The sequence below is a fragment of the Musca domestica genome, unplaced genomic scaffold (assembly GCF_030504385.1).
Source record: "Musca domestica strain aabys unplaced genomic scaffold, Musca_domestica.polishedcontigs.V.1.1 89, whole genome shotgun sequence".
NCBI classification, from domain to species: domain Eukaryota; kingdom Metazoa; phylum Arthropoda; class Insecta; order Diptera; family Muscidae; genus Musca; species Musca domestica.
The window spans coordinates 308,174-327,063 of record NW_026712430.1 but is presented as its reverse complement, the minus strand read 5'-3'; the positions used below and the strand labels follow the sequence as shown (position 1 = coordinate 327,063).

Here is an 18,890-nt window from a genome sequence, read left to right as displayed (position 1 = left end):
AAGTTTAGGAAGTTAAGGGGTAAGAAGTATGTAGACGAAGAAAATTGTACGTTCTAGAAATTCCTAGTTTAAATCAGGTCTTTGTCTCTCCTCTCCTTCTCAGCCTTCTTAATAGTAATTTAAGATGTTTTCTTCTATGAGATTTGATTTTGATTGTTATCATAACCTCCACCACAGTATGGAGGGTATATTAAGTTTGTCATTCTGTTTGTAATTCCTCGAAGTATACATTTTAGACCCCACAAAGTATGTATATTCCTAATAAGCATAAACGTCGGTTGATAAAATTTTACTCAGAGAGAAAATTTCTAATATAGATACACGTCCCCGTAATACCCCCACATTTCGCTACCTCCCTATATTTGTTATTTTCATGATTTAAGCTCCATTTTTAACGGAAAGTTGGTTTAAAAGTTAGGTTTGCAGTTCGTATTAGGTACCATCTTCTCTGACAGAAAATTTTTAAAGAAATGGTATAAAAGTTGGTATTAAAAGTTCGCAATAGGCACATTTACAAAAGTGTTACTTTCAATTGATGGAGGACATTAAAAGTTCGGCCCAATGGAACTGCCTTTTATTGTCTTGTTCCGGTTTGAAGTATTTTATAGGTTTCTGAGGCATTTTCCAACCAAATTAGTTGTAACTTGCGTTTCTGGTTTTGCATAAGTCCGTCGCATAAAACATTTCCAAATATTAATATAGCTGTATTTCCTGATTTTTGGAATTTCGAAGGATACAGGATGTACTTTTGCACTTTAGAAGATGTTTAATTCCGATTCACGTGAGTGAAGAAGATTGAGAGGCCGTGGGGCCTGAACTCATATGAAATGTTTTTTTTTACTTAAAGTTGAAAATTATTGCAGAACTTTGTTCTTTTTTTAAAGAAAGTTTTAAACATTTTAACAAATAAATATATCAACAAATAAATTAAGAGTATACAAATGTGTAAAATCATCATACTTTTCCCAAACAAATGATATTTTTCCAAATTCTAGACCGATGAAAATGTCGTTTCCCAACTAGATTTACTCTGAAAGTATAAAGAAACCTCTGGTTATAAAATATCTTCCGTTTCTTGATATTACATTTGTACATTACTCTTTGATAGATCTTTGGTCTTTCCCGCCTCTTTCCTTTTTTCCGATTTGCCAGAATTTTTAGTTACAGCCGACGTTGTGGGTTTTTCATTAATTCGCACAGCTTTCGGAGGAGTTTTCAATAGATTTGCTGTATCTTCAACATCAGAAGAAGAATAATTTAAGGACATTGTCTCGATGATAGCTGGACCAGATGGCTTTGTTCGAAAACATCTTGTTGGTATTTGACACGATAACGAAGATGACGTCGAACCTGTACTATTTGGTACATTCGTATATTTGGATTTTCTATGATGTGTATTGTTGCGCATTGATTGTGATAGCGATTTGCTGTTATAACCAGGTACAACAGATTTCGATTGGGCATTAAGTAATTCAGTTTCTTCATCATTGTTGTGAATGGAAGATTTTCTCTTTGGATCACCGTAGCCGCGCAGACGTAGTTCTTTTGCGGTTTTTTGCTTCTTTCTTAATTTGAGGCAACAAACGACAGCTACTGAAATTAGAGCCACAAGCGGTATGGCTATGACAATTGCAATCACATATGGGGGATATTCCAACCAAGTGAAATTGAATTTATCCTTGGAATTATTGGGAGTATCTCGTGTGGTGTTTAGTTGCTCTAACTGGTTTGAGAAAACGTTTGTTATTTCCTTATCTTTCCCTTTCTCTGCTTTGGGTATTTCACTTGGTTTTTGCTTGGTAGTATCTATCTCCTCTTCCAAGTAGTCGGTATAATCTCCATTATAATGATCATAGATCTCCTGTGGCCACAATTTTGGATCATAACTCTCTTGATGTTTGGATTTCTTGAGAATATCTAAGAATTCTTTGGACTTTCTTTCACGGCCACTCATATAACTTTTCTTTTGTCTTATTTCCATTGGTACAGAATTTTCGCCTCGCTCATCATAGTCTTCATAATGATGATATTTTTCAGTTTTATAATTCTTCGTCCTGGGATATCTCCTTATCGATTCTAAAATCCTTAGAATTCCACCCAAACCGGGATAAAACACTTCATCGGATAAATGAATTTGTATATTTTCCAAAACCCACTGCTTCAATTCACGATTGTAAAAACGTGGTGATATCCCTACATGGCGATAACATTTTCGAAGAGTTGTATAAAACTCCACCACGATATAAGGCGATTCGGAAGATTTCAAATCATAAATACGTTTTCTTCTAAACGGTAGCCATATATTACCCAGATGTCCCCTTTCATCGTCTCCTTCTAATTTAGGTAACGCCACAATCATTTTATCATTTTCTAAACCTTGATTTTCAGATAGTTGCAAATGCTCACAAGATAATTGACAATTATTATAATTGATTTTTAATGGTTCAATGTTCACGACTTCCAATTCATTTAAGACCTCATCCATTGGCTCCTGCCAGTCATTACCATTGGTGTTGAGGGCAATCTTACATTGTTCATGTAAGCTTAGAATATTTTGAACTGATTTTAAACTTGACAAACCAGCATAGTAGGAATATTTTGCCACAGGAACTAAATAGAAATTCAAATATCCGCCAAGAGTGTCGAAAAATACTTTCTCGGATATATTGTTAGAATCTTCTGAATCCATTGTTGTTATCAGTTGATGACAGGTGTGAAAATAATCCATTAAAATCATTAGCATTTCATCTGTTAGAAGAGCTTTTGGCAGATCCTTGGGTATGAGATTCTAAAAAAGAAAATTATAGGTTTTTGTTAGGACTTTTCAGGAGTGAAAATTCTATTCCCACAGATAGCATTTCTCTTAAGAGAATTGCTCCGATCATGAATAATTGAAGAGAAAGTATTTGTAAGTATGGAAACGTACGTCCTGCAATTCCCTCCATTTGGTGATTTTAGCCATTATTTGCATAATAAACATGTAATCGGATTAAGGAGCTATATGTGGGAGCTATATCCAAATTGGAACCGATCTCGATAGAATTTGACGAAGATATTTCCGAGCTCTATAAGATATCTGGTACCAAATATTACTGTTGTCGAATGTACAAATGCGAGGGACTTAAACAGCAAATCGGATGAAACATATATTGGACCGATTTTCTCCGAATTTGATGTACTTGCTTCTAGACTGACTTTTGGAGAGATATTGGCTATTTGGTGTACAATTAAACCGAAATCGGTTGAAAATATATATGGGAGCAATATCCAAATCCGAACCGATCTTGATAAAATTTGGCAGAGGTATTTCCGAGCTCTATAAGATATCGGGTACAAAATGTCATTGCTTTCGAATGCATATTACGAATGTGAGGGACTTAAACACTAAATCGGATGAAATATATATATACGTGAGCTACAGCTATATCTGAACCGATTTTCAAAATTGTATTTTCCAAATTTGAAGTACTTACTTCTAAACGGAATTCGGTAGGTCATGCCAAAATTCAGGTAATTTGGACTGATATTAGCCATTTGGTGCACAAGTAACCCGAATGTGAGGTACTTAAACACTAAATCGGATGAAATACATATACGGGAGCTACAGCTATATCTGAACCGATTTTCAAAATTGTATTTTCCAAATTTGAAGTACTTACTTCTAAACGGAATTCGGTAGGTAGTAGGTAATTTGGACTGATATTAGCCATTTGGTGCACAAGTAACCCGAAATTGGTTGAAGATATATGTGGGATTTCGATAATATTTGGAAGAGGTATGTCTGGGCTGTATCTGTTATCATTGTTGTCGAATGCATATTACGAATGTGAGGACCTTAAACACCAAATCGGATGAAACATATATATGGGAGCTATAGCTATATCTGAACCGATTTTCTCCAAATTTGATGAACTTGCTTCCAGACTGAATTCGGTCGGATGTGCCAAAATTCAAGTCATTTGGACTTATATTGACCATTTGGTGCACAATAAACCCGAAATCGGTTGAAGATATATATGGGAGCTATGTCTAAATCTGATCCGATTACCACCAATTTAAATAGGGTTCGCCCTTGGGCTAAACAAATGTTGTTTGCAAAATTTCATCTCAATCGGATAATAAATGCGACCTACCTTTTTATTCACAAGAATACATGGACGGACGGACGGACTGACATGCATAAATCGACTCAGAAAGTGACTCTATGAATATCCTCAAAAGTAACTATGGGTCTATCTCGCTTCCTTCTCCATTTTGCCAATAAATGCATAAAGAAATAATACCCTTACCAGTATGTGGTGTAGGGTATAAAAACAAAAACAAATGTGGAGGATATATTAAGTTTTAATTGCGAACTGTCCATTTGAAACCCACATGGACTTGATCGGCATAAAATTTAACCGTGACCGTCCGCTATCTGTGGAAATCAATTTAGCTTCCGAACGAAATAAAGTAGATTGATAAAATTTTACTCAGAGGTATATATTAGGTGCGCTGACCTTATGTAGGCCAAGATTAGGTGCGCTGACCTTATGTAGGCCAAGATTAGGTATTTCGTTTCATTGGTATTTCCATGATTTAAAAAAAAACATTATTCAACGGAATTATTTTAAAGTTGGTGATTAGTGGTCCATATTCTCTGATAGAAAAGCATCTACACAGGTTTACGTTTTCACACGGCCCCCATATAACTATACTATTTTGATGATTTGTATCACATTTTTCAATGAAATTTTCTTAAATTTCGTATTTGGAGTTCGCAATGGGTATCACTTTCTATGACAGAAAATTGCTTATACGTCTTCGTGTAGCCTCCATATTACGGTACCTTTCAATATTAGGTATTTTGATGATTTTAGTCAGATTGTTCAAGGGAATTGTTTGAAATTCCGTCTTTAGATTTCGTTATGAGTTTTGTCTCCTATGGCGTAACATTGTCCGTATTGTATTGTAAGGTTTTCCCATATCTATCATATTATTGCACATCTCGACATCCTGTATTTTTATGAAACATTTCTTAATTAATTTTTTAGCTGTACCTCCGATATACGGTAATTTGACATTAGCCAAGTTTCTTTAGAGAATTTTTTTGTAATTCCATATTTATGGTGGAAAAACATAGTCAATATAGGTGTAGTTTTTTTTAGTAGTAGTTCTCTGTCAGAAACGACGACTTATAAAATTTATCATACTCAATGCACATACGACTTTAGAATTATTACAAATTACAAACTTACCTCAAAATCTCTGCGAATTATCAGCATTTGTATATCCTCAGCAAAGAAGCATTTCTTTGGAGAGTTTCCAAATAGATTTGATCCCAGGAAATCTTCTATTTCCAAATCTTCCATTACTCGACAGTTTTTATCTTCCTTATGGTTCATGCCGGAATTGATTACATTTTCAAATTGATTGTGATTTTCATTTAAACCATTATCTTGTTTTGCAGCTTCGTTATTTTTCTTTGCATTGTTCTCATTTAAATCAAAATTGTCATTCCACTGTGCATAGGGATTTTCATAAACGTTTCGATTAAATGCATTATTGTCTTCGTATTTAGGAAAAATGCCTCTATTCTTCTTGGGAGTTGTAGGTTTGCTAATTTCTCTTTGACTGTTATAAAAATCTCTTGCAGAATTATCATCGAGTTTCCGATTCGAATTATTGCCAACACCATCATTTTTATGTATATATTGCTCTAAATGTTGTTTTTGTTCTCTGCGGTTATTACGAAATCCTTCAGTAGACAAAGCAGCTGTTGAAAAATAATCATCCTGCCTATTTTCTTCTTTATTATCCTGCTCTTTAGGTTTTGTAACAATTTGTATATCTGCCGCCTCCTTGCCATTAACATTGTTATTATGCACAGCATTCTCGTATTTAAATCCATCTAACAAATCAATTTTATCACCATAATTCACAGGATATTTATTTTCATTATTGTAATTCTCGTCCTTGCTAATAATGTACTTATCATTTGCTCTACCCGAAATTTTCAAAAGGTCCCGTTGCATTTCTTTATTTAATGCCGTTTGCACTTTAAATTCATCACCAAAATCTGTATCGCTTTCGGCAGCAGCTCCATTTTGAATAATTGGCTTTTCATTTTCCACAGTTTTGACATTCCAGTCGTAGAGATCGGAACAAGAGGAAGCTATTGTCATAAATATTAATGTACATTTGAAAATATTTTTCATAATTTAATTTTTTTCCAATTCTGTGTGTGTTTCCAAGAAAATATTATTTTTATTTTTCTGTTTTGACTTTTTCTAATTTCATTTGCAACGAAGAAGAAGAATAATATGAATTTTGAATGGTTGTAAATTAATGGGAGGGACTTATTTTTAGGGAAATATTGTCATCAGTTCCTTAAGGGAAAGCAAGACGAACTTTTACGTTGATTTAAAATTGGGGGGTTCGAAATGTAATTCTTAGTTTTGAAGATAGCAAACATTGGACAAACGGAAAGGAAGCACTATTAATAATTGGTCTGTTCTAGAACTCTGAGAATTTTAAAGTGTTTACTACGATGACGGATTTTCCCTTTATGATATCGAAGAAAATTACAAAACTAGTAGATTCTTGGAACAGAACAAATATTATTTTTTATACCCTCCACCATAGTATGGAGGGTATATTAAATTTATCTTTTCGTTCGTAACATCTCGAAATATACATTTTATACATTTGGTATTGAAAATGGGCCATGTACGTCCACGTCTTCGTATAGCCCCCATATAACGGTACCTTCCGATATGCGGTATTTTGATGATTTTAGCGAAATTATTTACCAGAATTGTTTCAAATTTGGTATTTGAAGTTCGTAATGGGTAATACAGTCTAAGACAGAAAATGGGCCATGTAGGTTCACGTTTTCGTATAGCCCCCATATAAAGTTACCTCCCGATATTCGGTATTTTTATGATTTTAGAGCCTTTTTTTACCGGAATTACTTTATATGTGGTATTCGAAGTTCGTTATGGGTACTACAGCCTATGACAGAAATTTGTCTGTGCAGGTCAACGTTTTCGTATAGCCCCCATATAACGGTACCCAAGTTATTTTTAATGTCGGAATTTTCTAAGAATGCTTTTTCAATCGAAGATCTTTGTTAAAAAAAGTGTCTTTTTACAGAAGACTTGGTGGTCTTCTCATTTGGAAGAGGTAATTTTTTTGAGTTTTCCAAGTGTTTTTTGCTTTTTTTGGGAATTCTTCCTATACATTTTTTTGAAAAAAATTGGTAACGTTACGTTATAATCCACACTACTCTCAAAAATCGATTCGATATAGGGTTATTCCTGATTTGTCTTGCATTTCCAAGGGAACTGATCTTCGTATCTATTGTATTCAAAGCATTTTTACTCATTATCCATTTTGCCATCTCTTGTGAACAATTGGTATTTTCAGCACGCGATCCAGCCGAAATCGAGCGCAGTAATTTGGTAAATATCTGTAAATTGGTAGTCAAAGAATTGCTAGAACAATCGGTGCGTTATGGTCGTATGTTGGACTCGGATCATTTGCCATTGCAACATTTTTTCATTGTTATTGAACATGTACTGGGTCATGGGTTGCGAACAAAAAAGGTATAAAAAATAAGAAGAAAAAATATTTCAGAGTACTACACTAACATAAATACAACATCAACAATTATAGGGTTTATTGGGTCCACGCAAAGAATTGTGGGATCTGTTGCAGTGTGTCGAAACGTATTGTCCCGAGGCCCAAGATATAACGGCTAGTGTGCGCGACTTACCCACCGTTCGCACTCACATCGGTCGTGCCCGGGCCTGGTTGCGTATAGCGTTAATGCAAAAAAAGTTGGCCGATTATTTGCAGGCTCTGATCGAGCATCGTGAGGATGCCCTTTATGATTACTATGAACCACATGCTTTAATGATGAGCGATGAGGTACGGTAACGCCTTTACTATGAATTTTTATTGTTGCCTGATAAATACCTCTATTTCAGATTGTTATAATTATGGGCATTTTGGTGGGCTTAAACGTCATCGATTGCAATCTTTGCGTTAAAGAAGAGGATTTAGATTCTCAGCAAGGTGTCATTGATTTCTCATTGTATCTTCGTTCAAGTTCTCGCAATAATGACATTGAAGAAGAAAATCAACAGCAGCAACAACAACAAACAAATATGGACGCCAATGGTCAGGGTAACATGATTGCGGTTTTAGATCAAAAGAATTATATTGAGGAACTAAATCGTCATTTAAAGTGAGTGTCATTTATATTTTCGCCAGAGAGGGGATGGAGAGGGAAAAACAGAGTGGAGTATGTAAAAGGATCAACGACATTTGAAAATAGATAGAAGGCCTTCTACAGGTATTCTACACGTAGAAGAGTTTCTGTGGATCCTCTATATACAGAAGAGCTTTTGTGTGTGTTTTCTACACATAGAAGAGCTTCTGTGGGTGTTCTACACAGAGAGGAGCCTTTGTCGCTCTTCTATACATAGAAGAGCTTCCGTGGGTCTTCTATACATAATAGACCTTCTGTGGGTCTTCTATACATTGAAGAGTTTCCGTTTATCTTCTGTACATAGAAGGACTTCTGTGGGTCTTCTATACAGAGAAGGACTTTTGTGATTCCTCAATACATAGAAGACTCTGTGGGTCTTCTATACATGGAACCGCTTCTGTGGGTGTTCTGCACAGAGAAGAGTTTTTGTCGATCTCCCATACATAGAAGAGCTTCTGTGGGTCCTCTTTATATATAATAGACCTTCAGTATGCCCTTTATGCATAGAAAAGCTTCTGTGGGTCTTTTATACATAGATGAGTTTCTATTTGCCTTCAGTACATAGAAGGACTTCTGTGGGTCTTCTACACAGAAAAGGACTTTTGCGGGTCCTCAATACATAGAAGAGTTTCAGTGGGTCTTCTACATAAAGAAGAGCTTCTGTGAGTTATAAAGACATACAAGAGGATTACTACCGCGAGAAAAAAACTGTGTGTTCTCTATTTTTCTATGCCACGCGAATAAAAGCGAGTGAGAGTAAAATCCTCTCTATCATAATCTACAACTGCCGACATTAAAATCTGTTTACTACACACGATCACATAAATGAGCAAAAAATTAATTCTTTATTTTACTCGCAGAGTAAACACCATTTCGAGCATTTTGACTCGCATTCTTATTTTTCAGTCAGCGCTCTCACATGAAACAAAAGAGTGGAGAGTAGACTTTGCTAAAACTCCTTCTCATTTAGAACTCCCGCTCGCGAGTAAAACATACTCACCACTCGCGATTAAAACAAGCCAATGTGGATGTAAGACCATCTTCTGTTGGTCTTCCGTGCAAAAAAGACTTCTTTACACTTGATGCCCTAAAAATAGAAGGCATCTGTAGGACTATATATCTTTTATAGAAAAAATTTTATAGAAAATTGGCCTTGGTCCTATACATAATATACCATTTTTATCTAGTTTATGTATCCTAGTCCCTTCGCCTCCCTCTCTCTACCTCTCTTTGGTTTCAAATTTAAAAACTTAAATCAAAATAAACTTCAAATCCATGCAGCGCAACGGTTGCAAATTTGCAGGCCAAAGTTGAATCTTTGACCACCACAAATGCTTTGATGAAAGAGGATTTGGCTATAGCCCGAAACAGTTTGTTAGCATTACAAGCCGAAAATCAGGCTATGAGGCAAAATTCTATTGCAAGTATGTTACTGAATATTATACCCCTTATTATCAAAAGAAATATTATCATTAAAAAATCCCAAAATTCTCTAAGATGTCGGACCCCCATCTCTTAATTCCAATCAAAGTGACAACAGCTCCAACAATTCCAAAGATAATGACAAAAATGCTGTCGAATCACTAAAAACCGAATTGGACAAGGAAAAGAAGAAAACCATGGAACTGGAGAAAGAATTAAAATTACAAATAGCTTTAAAGGCTGAATCCGATATGGCCATGAAACTCTTGGAAAAGGATATACATGAGAAGCAGGATACCATTGTATCTCTGCGACTGCAGCTGGATGAAATAAAACAAATCAATTTGGAAATGTATCGTAAATTACAGGTTGGTAAACATTCCAAAATTAAAATACTAACTAACTAAACAATGGCAATGAAGTGGTGACGAGGCAAATTGAAAACACTCGCTAGTTCTCTGCCCCGCTCAACATTGTTAAGTAAGCATGCGATGCATTCGATTCATTCTCATCAATCAGAACCATCATCAAATCATAATCATCAAACGAACATCGACGAAAAAAGATAAAAAAAATACTCAAAAAGAGAAACATTACTCATTAACCCCGCTCATTATTTATTTCGAAATTAATTTTTGTTTTTAATTATTCTTGTGTTCAAATTCAATTTGAATTTGTAATTATGGCTTACAGAATTTTTGTTTCAAACTGGCAGCTACATTTATAAGTTTTCTCTTTGTAAAACTCCTCCTCAACTATTTCATATCCTACATCCATCATCATATTTTGATAAATAAATTGAATCAAAACAAACATTACCTAACCAACAATACTCCCACTGCTCCTGCCGTTGGACGCTGAAACAGGAATGTGAAGATGAACTCACGCAGAAGGGCGAAATGGTAGCTCGTCTGCAAAACAAAGCCTCGCAAATTGGCAACATTCTACAATCGCTAGAAAAGAAATACGAAAGCAAAATGGACACCTCAATGATGGGCTCGTCGTCGTCGGCAACGGGAAATCCAGCGGAAAAATCACCCACCAGTCGCCGGCAACAGAATCTACAAATCTTCGAAGCATTAACCAAAAAACATAAACAAGACATTGGACCACCTATGAAACGTTTACATTTGAAAATGGATGGTATACCGCCATTTAATCCTAACAATTATCGTAAATCCCCCTCGGCCACATCCGAGAAATTCCATGAATCTATACCGGAAGTAAAGACTCCAATGTCAGCTAAATCGCTTAAGCTGTGCATGGATGAGGGTACCGACAGTGCCACAGTGGCTGAAAATAATGTGCATAATAAAAATTCAGATTCAGAAATGCTAACGGCAGCTTCATTGCCCAATAACAACACCGCGACTGCAGCGATAAGTGGATTTTATGAATCTGAAGAAAAGAAGGCGACACCAACTCCTCCACCAGCAACGGCTGTTAATTAAGGAAAATTGTTTGTATCTCTGCCTCTGTTTATCTTCTTTTAGAAGTTGAAAATTTTGTTAGATTATAAAAAGTTTTATTGCATTTAGTATATATTATATTTATAATAGAAATTGAAATGTATTGGTATATTTTATTTAAAGATTTTCCATATTACTATTGTTTTCGAATTGTAAACATTAGTTTTTAAGATGAAAGGGGATTCAAATTCGCTAATTTTATAACTTGATAATTATCTTAAATATGCAAGAGTGAGTTCAATACGCATGTAACGTCAATCTACGCATCATGTAAGAGTCATACATAAAGTGAACTTTTCTACATTTTATATTTAGTACTTGTAAAACATACTTTTGAGCTGTTCCTCCGACAATTTTTAAACCTCAAAGGATCGTTATATTATAAAAACTAATACTACACAATAGTATGTAATATATGTACACTTAAATTATATATTGAATAAATTGATTTATGCTGTATTTTAAATAGTTTCTTCTTAGTATAAAAATTCTGAGAAGAACCTCAAAGTATGCAATAAAAATGCTAGATATAAACGTGGAACAAGTAACGTTACATATGACACCAACATAATGTGTAAACTAATTTTTACAAAAAAAAGTTGGTTGATATCAGCGTTCGAAAATAAACAGTACACTAACATAGTGTACTGTACCGGTACAGTATCACTAAAAAAAAATTTAGCGGTAGTGTTCCGGTACACTACCACTAAAAAATATTTTAGTGATACTGTACCGGAACTCAACGATGATCGTAGTGTACCGCAGTCGGAGCGCTAAAAATCGTAGTGTACCGCAGTCGGAACACTAAAAAATCGTAGTGTACCGGAGTCGGAGCACTAAAAAAACGTAGTGTTCCGCAATCGGAACATTAAAAAATCGTAGTGTAGCACATGACCACATTAAAAAATCGAAATCATAAAACTGATTTTAAACACTCAGCCATACACTATAAAATATTTAGTTTTTTACACCAACACTCATTCATTTTTCGGTACCACAAAATAGCAGGTAAATTATTTGCATAATAACCCATTGCAATGCAACCACTAAAATACCCTTTTTCGCGGAAAATTTCAATTTTGAATGGTTAAATACAAATTATTATGACTTCAGATTTGGTCCTTTTTTATTCTTTCTACCTATTCCCATATTTTTCTACTTTCTTCAATCTTGCAACCAATCTAAACATACATGACAAATAAAATAAATCCAGCTTTTATTTTCATAATATTGAATTATGATAGTAATTTTTGCATTATCAAAAACATAAAACATCTAATTTTTCTCACAAATCGTAAACAACACATTCCGCCATGCGGTACACTACGATTTTGTAGTGCTCCGACTGCGGAACACTACGATTTCGTAGTGCTCCGACTGCGGAACACTACGTTTTTTAGTGCTCCGACTGCGGTACAGTACGATTCTTGTTGTGCTCCGGTACAGTATCACTAAAATATTTTTAAATGGTTGTGCTCCGGTACGGTACATTATCTTAATGTACCACTCCACCTAGGAACGGTACAGAACACTACGGTACAGTACCATACTGTTTATTTTCGAACGCTGGTTGATATACATTCTATATTTTGTAAGAATTGCAAAATATCGCTCGTTTATATCCTCTATCCCACATAGTATGGAGAGTTTTTCATTACGACGTAGCTGGCCGTGACATTTTTATGGGATTGAAAAATACCCCATTTCGGTCTACGCTTTCGCACTCCACGTATTCGTATTATGCCCATATTACGTTGCTTCCGTGATATTCGGTGTGGTTGTATTTCCTTATCCCCTATACTACGATATCTCCCCGTTATTCGGGGAGTTAAATTTTTTCCGGGAATTGTTTCAAAATTTATTCTTGGATTTTGTAATTAGCGCTACCACCAGATTCTACTCGAGAGTTAAACATATTCACGAGAGGGAGTGCTTGAAGAGTAGGCTCAAAATCAAACGCCATATTTTTCCATTTTTTTTAAATTTTATTGAATGAAAGCAAAAACTGTCGGAAATAGCATCAAATTTTAAAACAAGTTAAGATTTGTTCGAATTATGGCCTTCAAAGGGCCAATGAAACCGTTACACGCTGTCCGAATCTCGCTCTGCGGTATTTTGGCCCATTCCCGGCGAAGCGATTGCTTGAAGTGATAAACACTTTAGTATTTTTTAGTGCCAACCTTGCTTTCCAAAATACTACAGACACAATAGTCCAACGGATTGGTATCCGGAGATTTTGGTGGCCATTGTGCGCTGGAAATAAAGCGAGGAACCTCATTTTGTAACCATTCTTGGGTGGACCGTGCTTATTGGGATGGTGATGAGTCTTGTTGGAATGTCCAAGGTCGCGGGCAAATTGATTGCGTGCCCAGGGCTTTAATACACCCTCCAGGGTATTTTCGCTATAATATCCGGCATTTATTCTGATGCTACGGTCGATTAATACGAGCGGAGAGCGACCATCGGCTGTTATGGCGGTCCACACCATCACCATGGCCGGCGCTTGAGTTCTTGTGGTCAACCGAAGGTGCACATTTTCAGCTGACCTCTTTGGCAAGTAAACACGATCATTTTGTTTGTTTACAAACTGCTGGGCAACAAATGCAGTCTGAAGTTGGCTGCAGTTTTTCATCTCACCCTGTATTTATTATGTTTTCCGTAGATACATTATTATTTGCTATCGATGGACTTTTACAAGTCGGGATTAATGTTATGCATTCCAGCAAACGTTGGTACTGCCACATATCCTATACATTACCAGTATCTTAATTCCGATGAGACTTTTGCACAATTTGAGTTAGTCAATACATTTTCAAAGCGTTCTGAATCTCTTTTACTGGCTTATATTTTAACCATTATCTGGTATGGGCAGATAAGGTGATCTAAGATCTGTTTCACAACTCAATTAAAATACTACCTGTTAAATTATATATAGTAGCCTATGTTATTTTTAGAATAAACCCTTTCAAACCTCTCTCTTAAAGTAGAACTTCTATACTGCTTATCGGGTTTATCATTTATCGTTTCTCTTTGGAACGCACTCTAGTCATTGCCAAAATTTAATATTTCTCTTGAGATCTTTTAAAAATAAATTTGCTCTATTCTCCTACATTTCATAATATTGTTTTATTTTTGCTTAACTCTAAGCCACACCAAGAAAATTCTTCGGATGAGTAAGTTTGGAAATGGGAGAAAGTTTTGTGAGAAAGAAGGGAGTCGAACCAACTTTTTCTTTTTTTCAAAGTTCTCTACAAAAATCTTACTCTACATTTACTTAATTATGGTATTAAAATTTAATTTCTATGATATTTCTCATTTGAAAAACAAAAATTAATTTGTAAAATATTTCTTAAAATAAAGCAAGACAATTAGATGTATTATAAAGAAAAATATTTAATTTATTAAATATATTATATTATAAACACAAGTAAATTATGCCTTTAAATAAAAAAAAAAACTAAAATGTTATGAAAAAAAAAATTAAATAATATATAAATTATATAAACGATAGTATAACAACACTATTTCGAAATATTTTAGGTGCAATTTAAACCTTTTGTTTGTCTTGAGGTTTATAAAGCATTTCAATGCTAACTCAAAACATTATATTTTTGCTGTCAAAATTTCTAGTTGATACAACCGGGTTTGAATGAAAATCTGTCTATTTCAACGGAAACCTCTTAACATTTATATTCATTTTATATTGCTTTTTGAAACAAGATTTCAGTTATTTTTTTAAATAAATCTTGTATGAATAAAAAAAAAATATAAAAAAGAGGTCTAAAATATGTATACAGGGTGCGATAAAAAAAGCTGCAAAAAAAGTCAAACGCCATAATTTTTAATTTTTTTTTCAATTTTATTGAATGAAAGCAAAAAAAGTCTGAAATAGCATTACATTTTATAATTAGTTTAGATTTGTTCGAATTGGTCACCTTTGGCACGAATTAAGGTCAATGAAACCGTCACACGCTGCCCGAATGTTGCTCTGCAAGGTGATCGACACTTTGGTATTTTTTAGTGCCAACCTTGCTTTCCAAACTACTCCAGACACAATAGTCCAACGGATTGGTATCCGGGGATTTTGGTCTAACGAATGTTTTCTCATCGGAGAAAACCAAATTCGGCAGTTCTTCACTTTCGGCCAAACGAAGCAACTCTTTAGCTCTTTTGAATCTACTTTCTTTATGTTGCGGTATAAGTTCTTTCATTTTTTGGAATTTCAATGGCTTTACCCCGAGCTCATTTTTCAATATTTGCCGAATGGAATATTGCGATATGTTCGGCTCACGAGCCAATTTTCGGCCACTGTTACGGGGGTTTAGATCAAGTCGCTTCTTTAATTTTCGAACCATTTCTGCTAATGTTGCTGTTTTCTTCCATCCACTACCTTGACGTCGGGCTACGCTACCAGTATCACGGTAACGAGCGATGGTACGAGACACAAAAGATTTATTCACATTTAAATGCTGGAGTGCTCTAACGATAGCCACTTGTGGTTTTCCAGCCAAATATAAAGAAATCACACTATCACACTTGAATTATATCACGAATAACTTTTTTTTGGAAAATGCTCACCAAAATGCTTCTGTACGCTTGTAAACAATATGATGAGCTGTAATTTTAACAGCTGTCGGACGAGTGTCTTAGAAATGACAGCAGTCTGAAGTTGGTTACCGTTTTTTCATCTTACCCTGTATATTGGATTAAAACTATATTTCGTTCAATTAAAAGAAAATCTTCGAAATAATCAAATTTGTTTACTTTCAATATTTGCTCTGGCCTTGAAAAAAAATTCAAACTAGTAGATTCTTGCAGGTTCTGGAACAGACCAATTTATTTAATTTCAATTTTTTTCAAATTTTCAAAATAACATTTCTCATTTTGAAATAAAGGAATATATAAGATATTGTGAGTTCAAATTCAATACGTTGTCTGTGAGTTTTCTTCTTGGGATTCCGATCCCCAGCAAAGTGAACTTGTTTTGAATTACAACTATAATATTTCGAATAGTAATTCTATACACTAATGGTATGGCTAATGGTATGTGGTACCTAGGACTTGTATCCCATGAAAAAAAGAAATCCTAGATGTTGTAACAAAAAAAAATTAAAAACGTCAGTCGAAAGAAACTAAAGTAACAATACAAACAAACAAAAGCAAAAAAGAAATATTAACTTATCGTTAGTAAAATGTTGAAAGAAAAAATATATGTAGAAAATATTGGTCGAACAACTATATATTATGAATACTATATTATCTATCTGTGTTGAAAGATATTATATTGATTATCCAAAAAGTAGATTTTCAACTTAAATTATATTCAATAACAAAAAAAAAAAAAAAAAGATGAAGAAAAGTAACAAAATATTTAGTAACTTAATTATTTTGGTAATTTAAAAAACAAAAACAAGAAAAGTTGAAAACAATAATTAAAGGAAAGCTTTAACTTGTACCATGCTTCAACTAACTTATAAACATACATACATAAATGCATACTTATAACCCAACACCCACTCATTTACATATTTACTTCATACATATATATATTATTAAACATTAATTAAATGCATTGTATTTAGGTTTGCATTGTTTTATTTTTAAATCATTTTTAAACTAGAATCTCAAAAGGTCATATAAAACCCACAACAAATGATGGAGTTGGAATGTTATGAACTATAAACGAATGTTTTTTTTTTCTATAACATATATTTTTTAGTTAATTAATTTTACTAATTTCTTTACAAAATTTATTAACAACATAACTATAATTTTTAAAAATATCTAATAAAAAGAAAATGTATAAAAAATATGAAGTGTATGATTTCTTTCTTTATATTCGCCAGGAATGTGAGTCATCACTGAAACACAAGACGGAGGTGTTGAAAAAATTAGAGTCACAAAAAGAGTACATGGCCACAACGATAGCCACATTAGAACAAAAGTAAGTGTTGATGTATTCTTTCTCTGGTTCTGGGTTTTGGTGTTTTGGCTTAACTATTATTTTGGTGACAGTGGGTTAAACCGAGTAGACTCTGCTCTTGCCCAGCACGCTTTGAGTTTTTGTTTTACCGTTGTTGTATTTCTATGTATGTGTATTTTTCTGCCTTGGAAAACCCGAATGAGCTAGAATTTAAACTTTTTTTAAGGTTAAAAAAAGTTTTTAAAATGGTATTAAACTTCAAAAATGGTATCATTACACCCCACATCACAAGGTGGTCAGGGTATTATGTCTGTGTGCATTTATTTGTAACAGGCAAAAGGAAATGAGATAGGCCCATAGTTCCTCTTGATGATCTCCGATTTATTCATGTCCGTCCGTCTGTCCATGTAAACAAAGTACAGGTCGCATTTATTTGTCCGATCTAGATGAAAATTTTCATAAATCATTTGTTTAGCCCAAGGACGAACCCTATTGTCGGTAAAAAATTTAGATATAGCTCCCATATATATCTTCGTCCGATTTGCCTTTTTGTGCACCAAAGGTGTAATATTAGCCCAAATAGTATGGTATTTTGCATATACGACCAAATTAGGACTGAAAATAATTATGCCAAATTTGATCGAAATCGGTTCAGATATAGCCATAGCTCCCATATATATTGTTCACCCGATTTGTTATTTTTGTTATCCGCAGCTGTATTATGCACTCTGCAACAGCAATACTTGGGGAAATATATCCAATAGAGCTCAGAAATACCTTTATTAAATTTTATCGAAATCAAAAGCCCAAATGGGAAGGAATTTGGGATCGAATTGAGTCTATATTTGTTCCTCCGCAAGAACGATATTCAGGGAAATATATCAAATACACCTCAGAAATAGAACAGTGTTGGCTTGTTTGTTCGGGATACCATAGTATTTTGTTGTTGCAAAATGGTAAGGCTTAATTTGCTAACAACGTTTGTTTATTAGTGGAGAACGATGTTAATGTTTACCAGGGGGTAGGCACGGAATATCTAGGTTTCGATTCAGTTTCCTTGTTTTTTGTCTGGGATAAGTCCTATGACAAAAAACTTTTTTAATTTTTTGTGTTGCAAAGTGTAATCGTTACATGTTTTCGATTCGTATATAAAAGTTGATCAAAAATCGAGTTGTATATCATCTCCGTGTTGGTTTTGGGGTTGGTTGCTTTGGCAGTTCATATTATGATATTCTGCAAATTGTCATCCATTGGCGCCCAAGCGTATTTTGCAAAAAAAAAAATGTGGATCGGTGATTCTCCTTTTCAGATCTGTCGGGAATTTTTCTTATGCTATTGGCAGAGCTCTGAAATACGAGCTTCATTCTCCACTCGAATTTGACACGAAGTACTCCTGCCAGAAAATAAAAAATGGAGTATGCTCTTAGAACGAGTCCACAGCAACATCAAAACCTATTTGCTACACACACACACCCACACTGAAATTACCAAACAAAATCAATTAGAATAATCTACTTCTACAAGAGTACTCATAAACGCTATCACATAAGACAAAAGTATGAAGACAAACTTCTTGTGAAACTCTCCGAGCACTTTAGACATCCTTGACTCACCTGAGCATATGATGGTTTCGATGGTATTGCAACAAAACACATTACTATGCTGACATGCGGGGAAATTTTTTATCTCCATCTATATGGTTCACTTGTGCCTTGAGGTCGTTTGAGTTAGTTTATTTAGCATTAGTATGCACTGACTGAAAAAAGAAAAATACGTTGATGAGCATTGTCGCCAATATACACCAACAAAGCATACGGTAGTG

At 34.4% G+C, this 18,890-nt stretch overlaps 1 protein-coding gene across 6 annotated transcripts in view; it reads left to right on the top strand.

The window, feature by feature from the left end:
* The window catches only part of LOC101887448 (protein RUFY3), a 28,312-nt gene that overhangs the window by 6,460 nt on the left and 2,962 nt on the right, over positions 1-18,890 (top strand). For 4 of the 6 annotated variants that reach the window (XM_011293296.3, XM_020035959.2, XM_059131433.1 and 1 more), the window contains 6 exons: positions 7,408-7,586; positions 7,657-7,911; positions 7,971-8,230; positions 9,536-9,678; positions 9,752-10,044; positions 16,992-17,089. In XM_011293296.3, the coding sequence (XP_011291598.2) occupies positions 7,408-7,586; positions 7,657-7,911; positions 7,971-8,230; positions 9,536-9,678; positions 9,752-10,044; positions 16,992-17,089 (1,228 nt within the window). Of the gene's footprint in view, positions 1-7,407; positions 7,587-7,656; positions 7,912-7,970; positions 8,231-9,535; positions 9,679-9,751; positions 10,045-10,542; positions 16,262-16,991; positions 17,090-18,890 lie in introns of those variants that run through there. The other 2 variants (XM_020035961.2, XM_059131435.1) reach the window with 1 other exon arrangement.